General features: G+C 43.0%; 1 protein-coding gene across 1 annotated transcript in view; it reads left to right on the top strand.

Moving 5' to 3' along the window:
* Positions 1–21,654, top strand: part of LOC117449257 (Fanconi anemia group A protein-like) — an 85,629-nt gene that overhangs the window by 56,928 nt on the left and 7,047 nt on the right. Inside the window, exons 30-41 of the mRNA XM_071203865.1 lie at positions 1,351–1,429; positions 1,530–1,690; positions 1,939–2,044; positions 2,462–2,521; positions 2,618–2,722; positions 3,286–3,401; positions 5,919–6,069; positions 6,210–6,272; positions 7,490–7,583; positions 7,780–7,855; positions 9,994–10,132; positions 10,222–10,314. Coding sequence (XP_071059966.1) covers positions 1,351–1,429; positions 1,530–1,690; positions 1,939–2,044; positions 2,462–2,521; positions 2,618–2,722; positions 3,286–3,401; positions 5,919–6,069; positions 6,210–6,272; positions 7,490–7,583; positions 7,780–7,855; positions 9,994–10,132; positions 10,222–10,314 — 1,243 coding nt within the window. The remainder of the gene's footprint in view (positions 1–1,350; positions 1,430–1,529; positions 1,691–1,938; positions 2,045–2,461; positions 2,522–2,617; positions 2,723–3,285; positions 3,402–5,918; positions 6,070–6,209; positions 6,273–7,489; positions 7,584–7,779; positions 7,856–9,993; positions 10,133–10,221; positions 10,315–21,654) is intronic.

A 21,654-nucleotide genomic window follows, 5' to 3' on the forward strand; every position in this document is an offset into this window, starting at 1 on the left:
GTTTTGGCTAATATCGGATGGTGGTCTGAAAAGAACAACGACACCTAAAAGGGACAGTTGATAAAGCAGTGAGGCATTCCTCTCAGCTGGTATACAATGTTTATATTTTATTTATGGAATACGCTGCAAGACGATAATTACAATAATTCATCTTATAGATGCATCACCTCATCACTATGCATTGTGTAAACAGCTGTGTTTAATAATGAAACATTGTTTTAAATGTAAGTTGCATGGCAAGTTTATTTATATAGCACCTTTCAACACGAGGCAAGTGGTTTCAGAGAGCATTTCAATCCGGTCATTTGTTGTTGATCTGGGTGTTCACACGTCACAGAACCCGGAAGCAAACAATGGAAAAAGAGAAATCCCCAACGAGGCGTTCAGGGGCAGCAGACAGGTCTTCTCTGTGTCAGAGTTTACTCGCTACAGGGTGCACTTTGAGGGTTTGTGACTGCAGACCGTTCACATGCCGAAAAACCTACATAACACACAAGGGGACGGGTCAGAACCAGAAAAGCATGACATGGGACCTTTAAGAAATATGGCCTTTAAAAAGCATAGAGAAAAAATAAACATAATACAAGTTACAGTGCAGTGTAACTAAAAGCAGCGACAAAAAGCTGGACAGGAAGCTGACCAGTCCCTGAAGACCTGAGAGATCTGGATGGTTCATAATTTAGCAGGAGGTCAGACATGTATTTTGGGCCTAAACCATTCAGTGCTTTATAAACCAGCAGCAGTATTTTGAAATATATTCTTTGACACACAGGAAGCCAGTGTAAAGACTTCAGAACAGGAGTGATGTGATCCACTTTCTTAGTGTTAGTGAGGACTCGAGCAGTGGCGTTCTGAATTAGCTGCAGCTTTCTAATAGATTTTTAGTGAGACATGTGAAGACACCATTGCAGTCGTCCAGTCTACTGAAGATAAAAGGATGGACACGTGTCTCCAGATCCTGCTGTGACATTAGTCTTTTTATCCTAGATATGTTCTTTAGGCGATAGTAGGCTGACTTAGTAACTGTTTTAATGTGACTGTTGAAACTCAGGTGTGTATTCGTTCATCCTTGGTTACAAAACAGTTGCATACAGTAAGTATGCATGTTTCTTTCTTCCACCTAAAGGACGCGCTCAGATCAACACCGAGAGGCCTGCTGCACATGGAGAACATTACCACATTTGTTCACAGGGGGCAAAACATATGAAGACAATTTGTTCACCTATTATAATTGTTATGCTATTTATATTATAAATCGCCTATATGTTATTCAGGAGCACCAATGAACAACATGTGAATTGTTCAGCCTTTGGTAAAAACGTCACTCTTTTATATATTTTACGTCAGCAGCCACCAGACGGGGGAGAAGCTGGATGAGAGGGTGTCGGAGAGAGGAAGCTGTCTGCCTGACATCCTGTCCAGGCTACAGGTGTGTGCGCTGTAACCTGGAGCCAGAGAGAACGGTTGCTGTGGTCCGTCATACATCCAGTGTGTTCTGTGTTCATGTGGGATTCTTTGTGTACGTGCAGGAACTTGTCTATGACATGGAAGTGACTGCCCTCTCCGGTTGCCATGGGAAATCTGATATGTGTGACTTCCTCTTCGAACTGTTGTCTAAGAGGTGCTCCTTCACAGAAAAGAGCATCAGCACTGCGCTCTGCCTACAACACACACTCAACACATGGAACAGGTACACACACACGCGCACACACACACACACACACACACACACACACACACATATTTAATGTTCAGCCACTGAGATGTGTGCGTGTGTGTGTGCGTGCGTGTGTGTGTGTGTGTGCGTGCGTGTGTGTGCGTGTGCGTGCGTGTGTGTGTGCGTGTGTGTGTGTGCGTGCGTGCGTGTGCGCGTGCGTGTGTGTGCGTGTGTGCGCGTGCGTGTGTGTGCGTGCGTGTGTGCGTGCGTGTGTGTCACAGAGTGCTGCTGGCCCTCCCAGCAGGGCTCCTCCTCACGCTGCCGGCTGGAGGAAGGAGGGCAGCTGTTGGTTGTCAGCAGCTGATGGAACACATCAACCTGCATCAGGTGAGCTGCGACACATGCTCTGATCACTCTGTCAGATGTTTCTCTCCCCAATTTGTTTTTCTGTTTGACAAAGTGCTGTGATGGTGTGTTAATGTTACGCTAGAAGACTGTTGCTAAGGAGAGCAGAGCGTTGTGAGGAAGGATCAAGAGGCAGTGTTTACAAACGGGTTATTAAGAACATGTGAACAGACTTGGACGGGTACAGAAAGCTGCATCAGTGCTGCCGTCACATGAAGTCACGTTGTCCGTGCTACAGATGGTTGTTTCCTTGTGGAAGCAATACAATCGTTTTAAATCAGTACTGTGGGTCAAGTCGTTGGTCTGACCTCCTGGACCCGGACCACTGGCCGTCTCGCTGCAGTACCCCTCACTCAGCGCTCACGTCTCCCCCCTCTGCCCTCTCTCTCCTGTGAACAGAGGAGCGTGTGCTCTCCCGTCGGCTTGCTGTCCTACCATCTAACGTCACACTTCCTGAGAGTAAGAGTCACACGCACCTACATCTCAGGACAGTTCCAATAAACATGTCTGACTGTATTTCTATCAGCTCCTGTGTGCCGTGTGTGCTCTCTCCAGGGTGTGCTGTGTGCCAGTGTACGCTGTGGGCGCCCGAGGGAAGAAGTGGACAAGGCCTGGTCTCAGATCAGTGTGCACTGTCCTCTGCTCCTGCTCTCCACAGTGGTACAGTTTGTTCTCCACACAGTTATCGCAGCTTCATCACTTCCCATGCAGACCTTTTATCCTTTAGCCAGGACGCTTGTGAGGTGTGAGTCCTTATGTGCTGGTCTTTGTAAGGAAGACATTTAGAGCTTTAACAGTACATGTGATTCCATTGAAATATGGCTACATTGAATCCAGCTGCTAATGTTCCAGTGTTATGGTGTTTCTAGTTTTACAAGTCAGAGTTATGTTCATAAGTGAGCCCGTTTCTAAAGGGAAATCCAACCTAAAACACCTGGTCTGTATTAATGATTAACTTTCCCTTTAATGAGGTCGATTAAAGAAATGCATTTTTTGGATTGGATTTAAATTCAGAAATAATTGGATTTTGACATTTCTGAAATAACTGCTTAAGACAAATGTTCAGGTGGAAATGAAAGGCCTTCTTACCATCATCCCCACTGCTTCACGTGTGTGTGTGTGTGTGTGTGTGTGTGTGTGTGTGTGTGTGTGTGTGTGTGTGTGTGTGTGGGTGTGTGTGTGTGTGTGTGTGTGTGTGTGTGGGTGTGTGTGTGTGTGTGTAGCACTGGTGGCAGCGTCTCTCTCCCGTGCTCTCCTCCCTATGGCGGGGTCTCACTGATGGAGACCCTCTCCCGGAGCAGCTGCAGCTCCTCGCTGTGTGTCAGAGCTGGGCCTGCAGGTACGCCTCATCCTCGTGAAGCTTCATGCCGCTCTGTTCAAGTCCCTTAAGTGGAAACAACATGCCGCTCTGTTCAAGTCCCTTAAGTGGAAACACCATGCCGCTCTGTTCAAGTCCCTTAAGTGGAAACAACATGCCGCTCTGTTCAAGTCCCTTAAGTGGAAACAACATGCCGCTCTGTTCAAGTCCCTTAAGTGGAAACAACATGCCGCTCTGTTCAAGTCCCTTAAGTGGAAACACCATGCCGCTCTGTTCAAGTCCCTTAAGTGGAAACAACATGCCGCTCTGTTCAAGTCCCTTAAGTGGAAACAACATGCCGCTCTGTTCAAGTCCCTTAAGTGGAAACAACATGCCGCTCTGTTCAAGTCCCTTAAGTGGAAACAACATGGCGCTCTGTTCAAGTCCCTTAAGTGGAAACAACATGGCGCTCTGTTCAAGTCCCTTAAGTGGAAACAACATGCCGCTCTGTTCAAGTCCCTTAAGTGGAAACAACATGCCGCTCTGTTCAAGTCCCTTAAGTGGAAACAACATGCCGCTCTGTTCAAGTCCCTTAAGTGGAAACAACATGCCGCTCTGTTCAAGTCCCTTAAGTGGAAACAACATGCCGCTCTGTTCAAGTCCCTTAAGTGGAAACAAAATGCCGCTCTGTTCAAGTCCCTTAAGTGGAAACAACATGCCGCTCTGTTCAAGTCCCTTAAGTGGAAACAACATGCCGCTTTGTTCAAGTCCCTTAAGTGGAAACAACATGCCGCTCTGTACAAGTCCCTTAAGTGGAAACAACATGCCGCTTTGTTCAAGTCCCTTAAGTGGAAACAACATGCCGCTCTGTTCAAGTCCCTTAAGTGGAAACAACATGCCGCTTTGTTCAAGTCCCTTAAGTGGAAACAACATGCCGCTCTGTTCAAGTCCCTTAAGTGGAAACAACATGCCGCTTTGTTCAAGTCCCTTAAGTGGAAACAACATGCCGCTCTGTTCAAGTCCCTTAAGTGGAAACAACATGCCGCTCTGTTCAAGTCCCTTAAGTGGAAACAACATGGCGCTCTGTTCAAGCCCCTTAAGTGGAAACAACATGCCGCTTTGTTCAAGTCCCTTAAGTGGAAACAACATGCCGCTCTGTTCAAGTCCCTTAAGTGGAAACAACATGCCGCTCTGTTCAAGTCCCTTAAGTGGAAACAACATGGCGCTCTGTTCAAGTCCCTTAAGTGGAAACAACATGCCGCTCTGTTCAAGTCCCTTAAGTGGAAACAACATGCCGCTCTGTTCAAGTCCCTTAAGTGGAAACAACATGCCGCTCTGTTCAAGTCCCTTAAGTGGAAACAACATGCCGCTCTGTTCAAGTCCCTTAAGTGGAAACAACATGCAGCTCTGTTCAAGTCCCTTAAGTGGAAACAACATGCCGCTCTGTTCAAGTCCCTTAAGTGGAAACAACATGCCGCTTTGTTCAAGTCCCTTAAGTGGAAACAACATGCCGCTCTGTTCAAGTCCCTTAAGTGGAAACAACATGCCGCTTTGTTCAAGTCCCTTAAGTGGAAACAACATGCCGCTTTATTCAAGTCCCTTAAGTGGAAACAACATGCCGCTCTGATGAAGTCCCTTAAGTGGAAACAACATGCCGCTCTGTTCAAGTCACTTAAGTGGAAACAACATGCCGCTCTGTTCAAGTCCCTTAAGTGGAAACAACATGCCGCTCTGTTCAAGTCCCTTAAGTGGAAACAACATGCAGCTCTGTTCAAGTCCCTTAAGTGGAAACAACATGCCGCTCTGTTCAAGTCCCTTAAGTGGAAACAACATGCCGCTCTGTTCAAGTCCCTTAAGTGGAAACAACATGGCGCTCTGTTCAAGTCCCTTAAGTGGAAACAACATGCCGCTCTGTTCAAGTCCCTTAAGTGGAAACAACATGCAGCTCTGTTCAAGTCCCTTAAGTGGAAACAACATGCCGCTCTGTTCAAGTCCCTTAAGTGGAAACAACATGCCGCTCTGTTCAAGTCCCTTAAGTGGAAACAACATGCCGCTCTGTTCAAGTCCCTTAAGTGGAAACAACATGCCGCTCTGTTCAAGTCCCTTAAGTGGAAACAACATGCCAACAGACCAAGAATGGAAAATCCTACGGCTTGAATGCAGTTAAAAAAATAGTTTTGTTTCAGAGCTGCTGTTATGAATATTACATACATAATACACATTTTTCCAATTATTTAAAAACCACTCAAATGCAGCACAATGTTTCTTTGTTCTGGCCCATGCCTTCTTCCGAGTTCATGGAAATACATATAGAAGAATACAAAGAGGCAGTCCAGAAGTCCATGTGACACAAGCACAGCTCCTTGGAGGTAATAGTAAAGAGACAGAATAAGAAATGTCTTAATCCACAAAAGGAATAGGAAAAGTATATAATATTAATAATAAACATATATTTTAATAAAGTAGTTGCCCAGGAGCCCCTCTCCCCATGATCAGGTTTATTTTCGGTGGTAAACTTGGCTTGTGTTAAGAAGCGTTTGTCTTCTGTGTGGTGTTCAGTTTAGAGAAGGGGCCCTGCCCTCCGGGTCCTGCTGCTCTGCTGCTGGCTGCCAGCCTGCACGGGGCCTGGCAGGGCCGTGGGGGGGCCGACCAGGGCCTCAGTGCTGCCCTACGTGTGCTGCGAGAAGAGGGGGGCCCGCTGTGCCAACAGGTGAGAGGAAAGAACGTCATCATAACAGTGTCATTTTATCGGCCCTAAGTGGACCCCAGCCGGCATGTTGGAGTTTCTGTTTTCATTAAAACACCAACATGTTGTGTATTGACCTGCTGCTGGTTACTTTATTTGTCCAGGTTCTAGTTTTCCTGCTCTTCCTGTGTGTAAAGGATCATCTGTCATCACTCCTGTATCCTGAGGTAATTCATAAAAGCGCTCTTTTATTATCCTGCACTGTCCCTGTGTCCACCTGCTGACCCAGTGTAGGGGGTATTGATCCTGCTCTGTCCCTGTGTCCACCTGCTGACCCAGTGTAGGGGGTATTGATCCTGCTCTGTCCCTGTGTCCACCTGCTGACCCAGTGTAGGGGGTATTGATCCTGCACTGTCCCTGTGTCCACCTGCTGACCCAGTGTAGGGGGTATTGATCCTGCACTGTCCCTGTGTCCACCTGCTGACCCAGTGTAGGGGGTATTGATCCTGCACTGTCCCTGTGTCCACCTGCTGACCCAGTGTAGGGGGTATTGATCCTGCACTGTCCCTGTGTCCACCTGCTGACCCAGTGTAGGGGGTATTGATCCTGCACTGTCCCTGTGTCCACCTGCTGACCCAGTGTAGGGGATATTGATCCTGCACTGTCCCTGTGTCCACCTGCTGACCCAGTGTAGGGGGTATTGATCCTGCACTGTCCCTGTGTCCACCTGCTGACCCAGTGTAGGGGGTATTGATCCTGCACTGTCCCTGTGTCCACCTGCTGACCCAGTGTAGGGGGTATTGATCCTGCTCTGTCCCTGTGTCCACCTGCTGACCCAGTGTAGGGGGTATTGATCCTGCTCTGTCCCTGTGTCCACCTGCTGACCCAGTGTAGGGGGTATTGATCCTGCTCTGTCCCTGTGTCCACCTGCTGACCCAGTGTAGGGGGTATTGATCCTGCTCTGTCCCTGTGTCCACCTGCTGACCCAGTGTAGGGGGTATTGATCCTGCTCTGTCCCTGTGTCCACCTGCTGACCCAGTGTAGGGGGTCAGCAGGTGGGTTGATGTGCAGTTAGAGAGCTCAGGTTGATAGACCCTAATGAGCAACATGCTCTGCCCCACACCAGATCTGAGAGGAAACATTCATTCATATTTTATCTGGAACCTCATCATTATTACACATAAACTCTAAAGAACCACTCCTAAATATACCACGTAGTGCAGAAAGAGATTTGAGCATACTTTACTGCTGCACTCTATTTACTCTGATAATAGGACTGTCCGGGTAAGCAATGGTTTACTGTTAAAGGTGACATCTGGGAAAATACGCTTATTGGCCAAGAGTTGGACAACTACCAGCTGACATGTCCTCAGTATGGAGGTCAGCTGCTCTGCTGCCCCCAGCAGGAGGGAGTCTGTAATGCTGTCTGTAATGATGCCTTCAGGGACAGAGGAGGCGGAGAGCAGCATACCTCTGCTCAGAGCTGCTGAGTGTGCTCGTGGACTCTGCTGACTGGCTGCTGCTCTTTCAATCAGACGGTACTGTGTGCATCTTTCACATCACATCTCACTACACTGCACATGGGAGCAAACAATGTTATTGACAGTTTAGCCGGGTATTTATTATTTGAAAGATTAAATGTAATGTTTGCTCTGACATTAAATGATTGTGTCTTCTTGTGTGAATTGATGCATTGTTAAATAAGTGGGCTAAATGTTGTTTTCCCAACTTTAGATCACGGTGTTTACCAGTCCATCACCATGGTAACATCAGATGAGTTTATCCGACTGATGCCTTGGGCCTTTTACAGGTCAGTTTTTAAAGTTTATTTTTGTTTTGAGAGTGACTGTGGATACAAACCTGGGGCTCCCTCAGAAGGCCTCACTAGGGACACATACGGCTCATAATATTTTTTACAATTTTGTAATGCATATGACATACTAAGATAAGCTTTGGCAAAGGTGTGATTTTAATAACTGCATTTTGTAAGTTCAACTCTTCCCAAAACTTCCCATTATACGATGTTTAAGTTATTAGTGCAGACACTCAGAGCCACCGGAAGATTGAAACCACAATCTTTAACCCATGAAAGCACTGGACAAGTCATTCTAATGTACCATGTACAGGCCGTACCCATATCCGCAGGTCTCCAAGGTGAACAGCCTCTGGCATGTTAGATCAAGGTATGATATAAGCCCAGCTTTACATTTGTAGTTTTCTTACTTTTATCACATAAGGTTCTCCCTTTCCTGTTTGTGTGCACGTTAATGTGAATTCAGCAACGGCTAAATCCCTGTGTTCCCTCCGGACGGAGTTTCCCAGACAGAGGGGCTGCAGCACAGGCAGTACGAGACAGATAGAAAGAGCTCTTTCCCAGCAGAGACACTACCACCTGAATGGACCTGAAGACGAGCATCCATTTGACCCATTTCTCATGTTTGCCTGGAGGCTCCAACGTCCTGGTTTCCACGAGCAGATTGATGCTCTCATCTGGATCGCTACAGTGTTTCACGCCATGCATTAAAGTCAATGTTGCTAATCATTGACATATCCCATACTGAAAACAATTATAATTTAGTATAGAGAAATACATTTTGTGTTTGTGTTTTATAAAAAATATAAGAGTATAGTGCAGGGGTCTCCAACACGTCGATCGCGAGCTACCAGTGATTTTCCTTCTGGCAAGCCCTCAATAAGTAGCTCGCCAAGCAAATCCAAAATGTAAAAAATACACACACAAAAAAGGAAATGTAATTAAAAGAATCTACCCTATGCATAAACGAAACCTCAATCATAGCGAACTCTATCTACTTACTACAACTCTATCTATCTAACACCCCTCCTCCCCCCACCCCCCACAATGAATATCGACCAATCACGTTCTTGCTTGATTTGCGGGACCAGCGTTTCAGTCGGGAAGAAAAGCAATGTGGCACTGGCACCTCCCCACTTCATAAGGAGTTTGACCGTGATTTTCCTTCTGGCAGAATCAACACATCAGCCCCATTGAACAGCCCAGTCGTGCCAGCCTGTACAGCACATGAGGGGCAGAGTTTTAACTGGGTGTGTGTTGCAACTTGCACATATATTTATTGCACTTGACGCATACATACGCATGGCGTAATTTCCACTGGGTACAGTTTTCGATCCCGTTTGTGTCCCCCCACTTTACAAATATGTTTATTATTATTTTTTAACGCAAGCTGTCATCGCCACGGAGGAGCACACAGCCTCTGTGAGCGAGCGAGACAGAGAGAGAGCGAGAGAGCTAGAGAGAGCACACCTTTATCTATTGTAAAATATAAAGTAAGAAATCATTCCAATGTGTCCTATAGGGCAGTAAAAAAAAAAACAGTTTAAAATTGATTTGTTATTGGCTGTGATCATATTCTAAAGATTTTTGGATTATTGAAAAGTATACAGCTCCCTTTCATCTGAGTGTTGAGAGCTGTATCCATAAATTCATTTTGTAATCAAAGTGCACCAGATTGATGCATTTAACTTCAACATATAAACAAAAGATCTTCCCGGCGGTGCATGCCTCCGGACCCCCCTAGATGATGTGAGGTCCACCCCCAAATAAAGCATGTTAAAATAATTAAATTGCATACATTTTCTTTTAGTAAAGACTGAAAACGGGTCCCACAGACCCAAACAGCACACAAAGGTTAAAGGTAAGCATATAATAATGTTAAAATGTGCTAAATATATACACTGCAAAAAACAAAAAAAGTGGAGTAAAAGTAGCTCACGACTTGTTTTTTTTGTTGAAAGTAGCTCTCATCCTAAAAAAGGTTGGAGACCCCTGGTATAGTGTATACAAAGTGTTTGAATCCTGAAGAGGAATTAATGGCAATTGTTCTCTACCTAAATAATTACATTATATGAACTTATATGTGTATTGTTTAATTGTGTGTATTTGCGGTGTGTGTGTGTGTGTGTGTTCAGCCTGCTGCTCCAGCAGAGTGCTGAGTTGCTGCACAGAGCTGTGTGTGGCCCTCACTTCCTGCACACTGCTGTCCTCTGCTACATCCATCTGCTGCAGCTCTTCCTGGAAGGACACACCCTCCCCCCCGCTGACCATCAGGTGACTCTCAGATGATGCTTTGTATCATCCTGTCAGTCAGACCTGTCACTTCTCTGCTCTGAAGTTCAACGTGTGCATTTCACTGCCAGCCTTTTCAGATTGTGAGCCACAGCAAGCAGCTTCTCCTGAGAGCCATCGCACAGACACCCCCGACAGCTCTGTCCACCAGCCAACTCAGAGAGGTACACACACGCACACACACACACACACACACACACACACGCACGCACACACACACACACACACGCACGCACACATACACACGCACACACACACACACACACACACACACACACACACACACGCACACAAACACACGCACATACACACACGCACACACACACACACATACACACGCACACACACACACACACACACGCACACAAACACACGCACATACACACACGCACACACACACACGCACACACACATACACACGCACGCACACACGCACGCACACACACACGCACACAAACACACGCACACACACACACACACGCACACACACACACACACGCACGCACGCACACATACACACGCACGCACACACACACACACGCACACACGCACACAAACACACGCACATACACACACGCACACACACACACACACACACACGCACGCACACACATACACACACACGCACACACACACGCACACAAACACACACGCACGCACGCACATACACACACACACACGCACGCACACGCACACACACACACACACACACACACACACACACACACACACACCACACACACACACACACACACACACACACACACACACACACACACACACACACACACACACACACACACACACTGTCAGGGTTGGGAGGGTTACTATAAAACAAGTATTCCGTTACAGTTACCAGTTACTTGTATAAGAACATCTTGTCTCTAAGTGAAAGTAACCTGATTACTCTGATTACCTCAATTTAAAATGCAATGCAAATAAATGAGAGAAAAACTCTCAATGAGATGTATTTTACTCAAGTGTATTATGTGCACAACAGAACAATGTGACCCTAGAAAATAAGATATTTAGGATCATAAATGATTGTATTGATCGGAAAAGCTCCCTTTTATTCAGCACATTCCGGCAGCAGCCTGCACAGCAACGCTGAGACGCATGAGCACATACTACCGTTTGAAATAAAGTCTGAGCTCCGTTTTAGTTTAATACGCACAGTTAAACTCACACACACTATTTAATGACCATATAGTTCACCTGCTGATTAAAACAGAACCAATGAAGCAAAGAAGGTGAAACCATGAAGCAGATTCAGGCGTATAGATTCACACTTAAAGTATTATCCTACAGAACAGTACAGCTCCAAGAGATCATATCTGATCCTTTAAAACAAACACTACATTATCTTTTTTAGCTTGTACTAACACTAACATTGTCAGACTTTATAAAACGGACAAGTCAAATCAAGCAATCTGATTGGTTCTTAGCCGTGATATACTGAGCGTATACCACGGGTAGAATTGTAAGTTACTTTTCACAACAAGTCAGTATCCCTCCGCGTCTGAGAAAAACAGTATACCGTTGGGCTGAAGAAAGCAGCGGAGAAGTAACGGGGCAGACACCCTCCTTTTTACGCAGCGGTCCAGACATACACATCAAATGGCAAAACATATTCAGTGTGCAGTTCCTTTGGCATTAGGGCAGGGATATCTAGATACTTTCCAAGGTTTGACATCATGAATTGTGCTACTTTTAAAGCAAGCAACGATGTTTTCAAATCTGTAATCAAAGAGGTCCGCAAAAACACTATCGGCCAATCAGATTGCTTGATTTGACTTGTCAGTTTTATAAATATATTTACATTTCTTCCGTTACGAAACAAACTTACAAAGCATAAGATGGAAACATTTAAGATTAACGTCGACCTCCTTCTTACTATGGAGGAGTGGATTGAGCAGTGTATGGCAAGCCTTTTGAGTATTTATTCAATTTCCTTGATATCAGACGGCAGCGGCCTGCACTAGTTGGCTCTTTGATTTCACTTGTTGGATTTATGGTCTAACTAGTCAGGCACTCTGCTTTACTAGTTAAATAAAACATTTCACTAGTCGCTCTTTTTCAGCAACTAGTGGCCCTTTTGTCCGACTAGTTACCACGTATGCCTTACGAGTGACGCCAGGAGCAGCACTAGTAACGCCAAAGTCCCGACATGTAAGCTTGTTGATGAACTAGTGGCCCTCTGACCGTACTAGTGACCCTAAAAGTCTTACAAGTTAACTAGTGCGCTGCAAAATCTCCGACATGTTAACTAGTCACACAAAATAAGCACGACTAGTTAACTAGTGGCACACATTTGTCTGCACTAGTTCACTAGTCGCGCCCAGAATAACTCACTAGTTAACTAGTAAAGGCAACACGTTCACTAGTTAACTAGTTGACGCCTCTTTTGACCTTACTAGTTAACTAGTGGGGCTCAAAATGTATACATGTTAACTAGTGAACCCTTTGCCCTTCACTAGTTAACTAGTGAGAGAAGTTTAAATTCCACTAGTGAACTAGTGAGGCCTAAAATGTTCACTAGTTAACTAGTGGATCCCAAATGTGCACTAGTCGCACTAGTTGCACAGAATGCTAATGAGGAGGAGGGGAAAGAACGCATCGAGGTCTCCTATTGGCCCTAAGCTATAGAGTGACACCCAGCCCAAATAGTTTATTTAACAGCTTATATACACTGTTTTAAAATATGACCATATTTACAAACATATAAAACAAAAGTATTTGTGTTATTATGATCATATGACTGTATATCAAATTAGGTAAGAACATTGAAGACTTTCTTAACATTAGAAAGTTGCCTTAGGACTGCAGACAGGAATACAGATCCACTTTAAAACATTTTATTAAGCTGCCATTTGAAAGGAGCTGGATTAGAATGGCATTGTGATAAACAGAGGGACATTATTGATGGATAGAAAGAGGAAGTAACCCTCTTCGGATCACAGCTTTGAGAGATCGCCGTGACTTCCGTAAATATTAGTCTTGGCACATATGGAGAGGTTGTTTATCTTCATACAGATCTATCGTTATGCTGTTTTTAACATCTGTCCAGTGTTTCAGCTTTATTCATTTCATGAGCACCGCTGATACAATGTCCCGCGATCACTTCCTCTACTTTTGTGTCTAGAGTGCCGGTGTTCTCACACACAAGCGTGCGCACATTCGCACCAACAAAAACACACACACAAAGCGGAGCAAAGCAGAAACATGTATTTCTCTGGGCAAAACACACTGACTGACTCCCCACGGACAATATGTTAACAGCAGGCACTAAATACCCGACTGATGCACCTCACGTCTTCAAGACGTTGCTAAAAACATCGCAGGAGAAAGCCCCCTCAGGCTCTCCCTCACAGAGCCGAACTGACCAATCAGAATCTGGGTCCCGCCTGCTTCATTTGCCTATGGCTGACTAGTGAACGTGTTGGCCATATGAACGGCAACTAGTTAACTAGTGGATGCATATTGCAGCTTACATGTTAACTAGTGAAGGCAAAATGTTCACTAGTGAACTAGTTGAAGCCTGTTTTGGTCTTCTAAGCTGACTAGTGAGGCTCAAAATGTGCACTGGTTAACTAGTGAGGTCCAAATTGTCCACTAGATGCACTAGTACAGTTTTTGTTACCTTACTAGTTAACTAGTTACACACACTTTAGCTGACTAGTTCACTAGTGAAGCCTTAGAGGAGTCACTAGTGAACTAGTGACACAGATGTGTTGCTTACTAGTTAACTAGTGGAGGGCATTTTTTCTCACTAGTCAGGTTTTATTATGAACATGTTGGTCTTTGACCTTACATGTTACACATTTTTCTTACATGTAAGGCCTTTCCTTCGACTAGTTTGGCTTTGTTCGCACTAGTGAGCAACTGCATGCAACTAGTTAGATGTTGATTTAACATGTATGGCTTTTTCCAGAACTAGTGGATATTTAGAGCCCACTAGTTGTGCTTTTGTTCTCTCTAGTTCAACACAATGACTTACTAGTTGACGTGTACGTGCAACTAGTTCACTAGTGAAATGTTTCAAAGTCATACATGTTTACTAGTGCATTTTTTGACACATCACTAGTGAACTAGTTGCACGTACATGTCAACTAGTGAGTCATTGTGTTGAACTAGAGAGAACAAAAGCACAACTAGTGGGCTCTAAATATCCACTAGTTCTGGAAAAAGCCATACATGTTAAATCAACATCTAACTAGTTGCATGCAGTACCTCACTAGTGCGAACAAAGCCAAACTAGTCGAAGGAAAGGCCTTACATGTAAGAAAAATGTGTAACATGTAAGGTCAAAGACCAACATGTTCATAATAAAACCTGACTAGTGAGAAAAAATGCCCTCCACTAGTTAACTAGTGAGCAACACATCTGTGTCACTAGTTCACTAGTGACTCCTCTAAGGCTTCACTAGTGAACTAGTGAGCTAAATTGTGTGTAACTAGTTAACTAGTCAGGTAAAACAAACTGTACTAGTGCATCTAGTGGACAATTTGGACCTCACTAGTTAACTAGTGCACATTTTGAGCCTCACTAGTCAGCTTAGAAGACCAACACAGGCTTCAACTAGTTCACTAGTGAACATTTTGCCTTCACTAGTTAACGTGTAAGCTGCAATATGCATCCACTAGTTAACTAGTTGCTGTTCATATGGCCAACACGTTAACTAGTCAGCCATATGCAAATGAAGCAGGCGGGACCCAGATTCTGATTGGTCAGTGTCCAAACTGAGTGAAGAGCCTTATCAGCATAGATCTTTTTCTAGGTAGGGCTGTGCCACATGCAATCGCTTTGAGCAAACATCCCAGCATGACTTAATGCAAAGAAACAGTGGTTTCAGTGTTAATTTATCAGTCTTAAATGGTTATGCCTCCATAAACAAGTTAAGCATTTGAGACTATGTACAAACACTTAAAAAACAATTGCATTAGCAATACTTGCTATATGCAATATGCAATATGTATATATATAAATTTATATATGATGTATATCATATATATATAGTTAACTATGATGTATAGTTGAGCCATGATAATCCGTGTATCTCCGTCCAGTTGTGTTTCTTTATTAAACACGTTACGGAGGAGCGTCTGAGAGGCCTTTCTGCTTTGTACCTTGCTAAATGGTCTCATGGTCCTTGGAGCGAGGGGCGAATCTCACGGAAGTGATTTCAAAACAAAAGCGGTGATAATATTATAAACAAAGGGAAACAAGGGGAATTTAGCGATCACGACGAAAACGGCCAAGACACACGTTGAGCCCAGAACATGGATGTTACTACGGCTGTAAATATAATAAGCCTGTTTCTAAAATGGACACCGTTGTTAGGAGATTTAAACTGTACAGCGGTTCTGCGCTGCGGCCACTCCGCGCCTCTCGAGTTTGCTTTTTCAAATCAGCTGCTCTTCATTCCTGCTATATTTGACAAGTGATACAAATATTTGTTACCACAAGTTCTTAAGGACACTGACACTGTTGGACTCGGTACTAGTTTGACTTCTACCAGAAATAAAATGAAGTACTTTACTGTGTACTTTGTGAGTAATCCTCAGTCAGAGTCCTCTCCTTAGTACATAATGCATGTTTTCTGCTGTCTTTAACGAATGATAAAAATATAATGTTACCATTAGTTCTTAATGAAATTGATACTGTTTGAATTTGTATTAGTTAGCCTACTACTTACAATACATTGAAGTACTTTACTGTGTACTTTGTGAGTACTCCTCTGTCAGAGTCCCCTGCTGAGAACAACATCAAGCCACTTCTGCTGAGTTTGATGAGGGAATTCTTTGTTGCTGCCATTAGTTCTTCGTGAGATAATTGATCCTGTTGGACTCAGTCTGAAACTACCCCACAAGTACTATGAAGTACTTACTATGTACTTTTCCAGTAATCCTCTGTCAATGTATCAATGTATGTCAAGAATGCATGTTTCTCTGCTATTGTGAATAAGCGTTAAAAAACCTTTCTTCATGAGACTGATATCGTTGGACAGAGTGTTTTAAGAGGATGGTGGACATGATATCAGCAATACTTCCAGTCAGTACTCCGGCAGCAGCATTTTACACCTTGGAAACAGGGTTTCCGCTAGGATTTTTTCTCGCCGGTCAAATGTCCGGGCAGAATTTATTTTACCGGACTAATTTGAAACTTACCGGTCATATTTCAATAATAATAATAGTTGTGTAGCAGAGTTTCCGTTAGCAGGTAATTACCGGACTATGAGCAGATATGCTTCAGTTTAAAACTCAGTTCACGGGCTCATTTTTATATTGCTTCAGTTTATAATCGTAACAGATCGAAAAATTCAGATTCATTTTTCAATAAATGATTCCACAAACAACAAACAACATAATTATTACATTCAAACAAACTACTTGTAGTAGATAACGTACATTATTCAGAAGTTTACATCAACTTTGAATAATAACACGGGAGAAACGGATCCTCTCCCTTCCTCTCTCTCCTGACAGCAAGTCAGTTTCTCATGCAGCTCGCTAAACAGAGGGCGGGGCTTCAGGTGATCATGCAGAGCTGCGTGTCTCGGTCAGACTCAGCAGCTGATCTGATCTCTCTCTCGCTCCGGTTACACTTCACTCGCGTTTATGTCCATATTGATCAGATCCAGCTCTCCTGATCGGCCTTTATAGAGAGCACCGATCAAACTATTAAGAGTGAATATCGGCCGATAATGACCGGCGGCCGATCGATCGGAGCCTCCCTAATTATTACCAGACATTTTGACCGTCAGGTTTTGAATTTACCGGTTTTTTATAAATTTTACCAGCTAAAAACCGGTAATTACCGGCTAACGGAAACCCTGCTTGGAAAGTCTTTAGAGTCTGGCTAGCTGGTCTGTCCTTCAGCACACTGACACACTCTGTCACTCTGGCTGGCTTCTGATGAAGCTGCTGTCTTTTAATATATGATTATTTCTCAGCCGCTTGTTCTTTCCTCGCAGATTCATCAGCCTCATCCTTCCATGAGTCCCAGTCAACGCCTCCAGCACACTTCCAGTGTCTGAGTCCATATGACATTGCCCTGATGCTGTTAGGGAGATGCCCCATGATCACAACATGACCCCTATCTGAGTGCCAAGGACCTCATATTATGTCATTACATCACCCATTATAACAGTTTTCTTTCCTTTTCTCTCTTCTCTTAGCTGAATAGTCCTGTCTTTAAGTATAACCCAATGTAAAGTCCTTTTCCAGCACCATTTTAAGGCTTCAAAAACAGGCATTTCTACTGTATGTGTTTGGAGAAATGACACAATCAATGGCCCAGAATTGTACTTTATAAACTATGAATCTTGTGGTGCTTGAAGAAATACACACTGGCTAGGCCGGCCAGGTTATATATATATGCCTTTTTTGGAGCCCTTGTTTGCAATATTTATTAAAATGTCACTAGTTATTTAAACAAACCACTATCTGAGGATAATACAAGCAACCACACAACGCCCTTTATCTAGAGATCCATTGAAGCTCATGAAGAATTTATCCTTCCACAAATCTTTTCAACTGCTGTAAGTTAGGGCACTATCTGTGCAGACATTTTAAATATTCTTCATTTGCAGTATTTTTTTTAAAAAGTGTTCAGAAAGACTGCATCAATTATATGCTTTATATATATATATATATATATATATTTATATAATATCAATATTTGTATTAACTAACCAAAGTACATTTAAATAGCGGGTACAATGGGTTAATTGTCATGCATCTGGTGTTTCATATAGTTTACTATTTTAGGCAGAAAAACGTATTGACTAAAACTTTTTTAATAATTTACTATAATTTAGAAAGGTTTTTGTGAGAAATCATTTCAAAAGTAAAGTTCATTCAGTAATTCAGTATGAACTATTTGATAGCCCTTAAGAATCATTAAGTCCTTAAAGTTGTAAAATGCACTAAAAGCTGAATCTAGATTTATTTTCTGTCTCCATTCGTTCTACTGAGCCGAGAGTGGGAGCTCGGGGGCGGGGCTTAAGGGGCGCGTGCTCTGTGAAAATCACATATTACACATATTTCTGGGTTCCCATGTTTGTGTTTGAACTTCTGTGAAGATTGATGGGCGAGGTCTATCGTAAGAGCCAATAGGAGACCGATATGCATCCACTAGTTAACTAGTTGCAGTTCATATGGCTCACTAGTGAACGTGAAGGCCATACACGTTCACTAGTCAGCCTATATATGCAAATGAAGCAGGCGGGACCCAGATTCTGATTGGTCAGTTCAGCTCTGTGAAGGAGAGCCTGAGGGGGCTTTCTCCTGCATGTTTTTCGCAACGTCTTGAAGACGTGAGGTGCATCAGTCGGGTATTTAGTGCCTACTGTTCACATATTGTCCGTGGGAAGTCAGTCAGTGTGTTTTGCCCAGAGAAATACATGTTTCTGCTTTGCTCCGCTTTGTGTGTGTGTTTTTGTTGGTGCGAGTGTGCGTACGCTTGTGTGTGAGAACACCTGCACTCGAGACACAAAAGTAGAGGAAGTGATCGCGGGACATTTTATCAGCGGTGCTCATGAAATGAATAAAGCTGAAACACTGGACAGATGTTAAAAACAGCATAACGATAGATCTGTATGAAGATAAACAACCTCTCCATATTTGCCAAGACTACTATTTACGGAAGTCACTGCGATCTCTCAAAGCTGTGATCCGAAGAGGGTTACTTCCTCTTTCAATCCATCAATAATGTCACTCTGTTTTCACAATGCCATTCTAATCCAGCTCCTTTCAAATGGCAGCTTAATATAATGTTTTAAAGTGGATCTGTATTCCTGTCTGCAGTCCTAAGGCAACTTTCTAATGTTAAGAAAGTCTTCAATGTTCTTACCTAATTTGAAATACAGTCATATGATTATAATAACACAAATACTTTTGTTTTATATGTTTGTAAATATGGTCATATTTTAAAACAGTGTATTTAAGCTCTTAAATAAACTATTTGGGCTGGGTGTCACTCTATAGATTAGGGCCAATAGGAGACCTCGATGCGTTCTTTCCCCTCCTCCTCATTAGCATTCTGTGCAACTAGTGCGACTAGTGCACATTTGGGATCCACTAGTTAACTAGTGAACATTTTAGGCCTCACTAGTTCACTAGTGGAATTTAAACTTCTCTCACTAGTTAACTAGTAAAAGGCAAAGGGTTCACTAGTTAACGCGTAGACATTTTGAGCCCCACTAGTTAACTAGTAAGGTCAAAAGAGGCGTCAACTAGTTAACTAGTGAACGTGTTGCCTTTACTAGTTAACTAGTGAGTTATTCTGGGTGCGACTAGTTAACTAGTGCAGACAAATGTGTGCCACTAGTTAACTAGTCGTGCTTATTTTGTGTGACTAGTTAACATGTCGGAGATTTTGCAGCGCACTAGTTAACTTGTAAGACTTTTAGGGTCACTAGTACGGTCAGAGGGCCACTAGTTCATCAAAAAGCTTACATGTCGGGACTTTGGCGTTACTAGTGCTGCTCCTGGCGTCACTAGTAAGGCATACGTGGTAACTAGTCGGACAAAAGGGCCACTAGTTGCTGAAAAAGAGCGACTAGTGAAATGTTTTATTTAACTAATAAAGCAGAGTGCCTGACTAGTTAGACCATAAATCCAACAAGTGAAATCAAGGAGCCAACTAGTGCAGGCCGCTGCCGTCTGATATCAAGGAAATTGAATAAATACTCAAAAGGCTTGCCATAGGCGTCACTCGTAAGGCGTACGTGGGAACTAGGCTTCTAAGCTGACTAGTGAGGCTCAAAATGTGCACTAGTTAACTAGTGAGGTCCAAATTGTCCACTAGATGCACTAGTACAGTTGTTGTTACCTTACTAGTTAACTAGTTACACACAATTTAGCTCACTAGTTCACTAGTGAAGCCTTAGAGGAGTCACTAGTGAACTAGTGACACAGATGTGTTGCTTACTAGTTAACTAGTGGAGGGCATTTTTTCTCACTAGTCAGGTTTTATTATGAACATGTTGGTCTTTGACCTTACATGTTACACATTTTTCTTACATGTAAGACCTTTCCTTCGACTAGTTTGGCTTTGTTCGCACTAGTGAGCAACTGCATGCAACTAGTTAGATGTTGATTTAACATGTATGGCTTTTTCCAGAACTAGTGGATATTTAGAGCCCACTAGTTGTGCTTTTGTTCTCTCTAGTTCAACACAATGACTCACTAGTTGACATGTACGTGCAACTAGTTCACTAGTGATGTGTCAAAAAATGCACTAGTAAACATGTATGACTTTGAAACATTTCACTAGTGAACTAGTTGCACGTACATGTCAACTAGTGAGTCATTGTGTTGAACTAGAGAGAACAAAAGCACAACTAGTGGGCTCTAAATATCCACTAGTTCAGGGAAAAGACATACATGTTAAATCAATAGCTAACTAGTTGCATGCAGTACCTCACTAGTGCGAACAAAGCCAAACTAGTCGAAGGAAAGGCCTTACATGTTAGAAACATGTGTAACATGTAAGGTCAAAGTCTAACATGTTCATAATAAAACCTCACTAGTGAGAAAAAATGCCCTCCACTAGTTAACTAGTAAGCAACACATCTGTGTCACTAGTTCACTAGTGACTCCTCTAAGGCTTCACTAGTTAACTAGTCAGCTAAATTGTGTGTAACTAGTTAACTAGTAAGGTAAACACAATTATACTAGTGCATCTAGTGGACAATTTGGACCTCACTAGTTAACTAGTGCACATTTTGAGCCTCACTAGTCAGCTTAGAAGACCAAAACAGGATTCAACTAGTTCACTAGTGAACATTTTGCCTTCACTAGTTAACGTGTAAGCTGCAATATGCATCCACTAGTTAACTAGTTGCCGTTCATATGGCCAACACGTTAACTAGTCAGCCATAGGCAAATGAAGCAGGCGGGACCCAGATTCTGATTGGTCAGTGTCCAAACTGAGTGAAGAGCCTTATCAGCATAGATCTTTTTCTAGGTAGGGCTGTGCCACATGCAATCGCTTTGAGCAAACATCCCAGCATGACTTAATGCAAAGAAACAGTGGTTTCAGTGTTAATTTATCAGTCTTAAATGGTTATGCCTCCATAAACAAGTTAAGCATTTGAGACTATGTATAGTTAACTATGATGTATATCATATATATATACATATATATATATATACATAAGTTTAAGTTTATTTGCATTAAAAACGTGTGTTTAAACCCTTCTGTTGAAAGTTGATATTTTGTTTCTTAAAAGATTAAATCTTTAAAAACATGCTGTTTGCCATCTTTAAAGTTTGTTGGAAGAAATTAAAATACAGGTCACTGGCGTGGAGCTTTAGGCCTGCAATGCTTTAAAAAAAATGTTTTAGTTGTTTCAGTTTTGAAGAGTGATGTGGATGTTAAATACACACATTAGTATGAATCATCTGAAACAAGAGCAGGATCTTGAGCCATGATAATCCGTGTATCTCCGTCCAGTTGTGTTTCTTTATTAAACACGTTACGGAGGAGCGTCTGAGAGG

This window comes from Pseudochaenichthys georgianus, chromosome 7 (assembly GCF_902827115.2).
Source record: "Pseudochaenichthys georgianus chromosome 7, fPseGeo1.2, whole genome shotgun sequence".
Classification (NCBI taxonomy): domain Eukaryota; kingdom Metazoa; phylum Chordata; class Actinopteri; order Perciformes; family Channichthyidae; genus Pseudochaenichthys; species Pseudochaenichthys georgianus.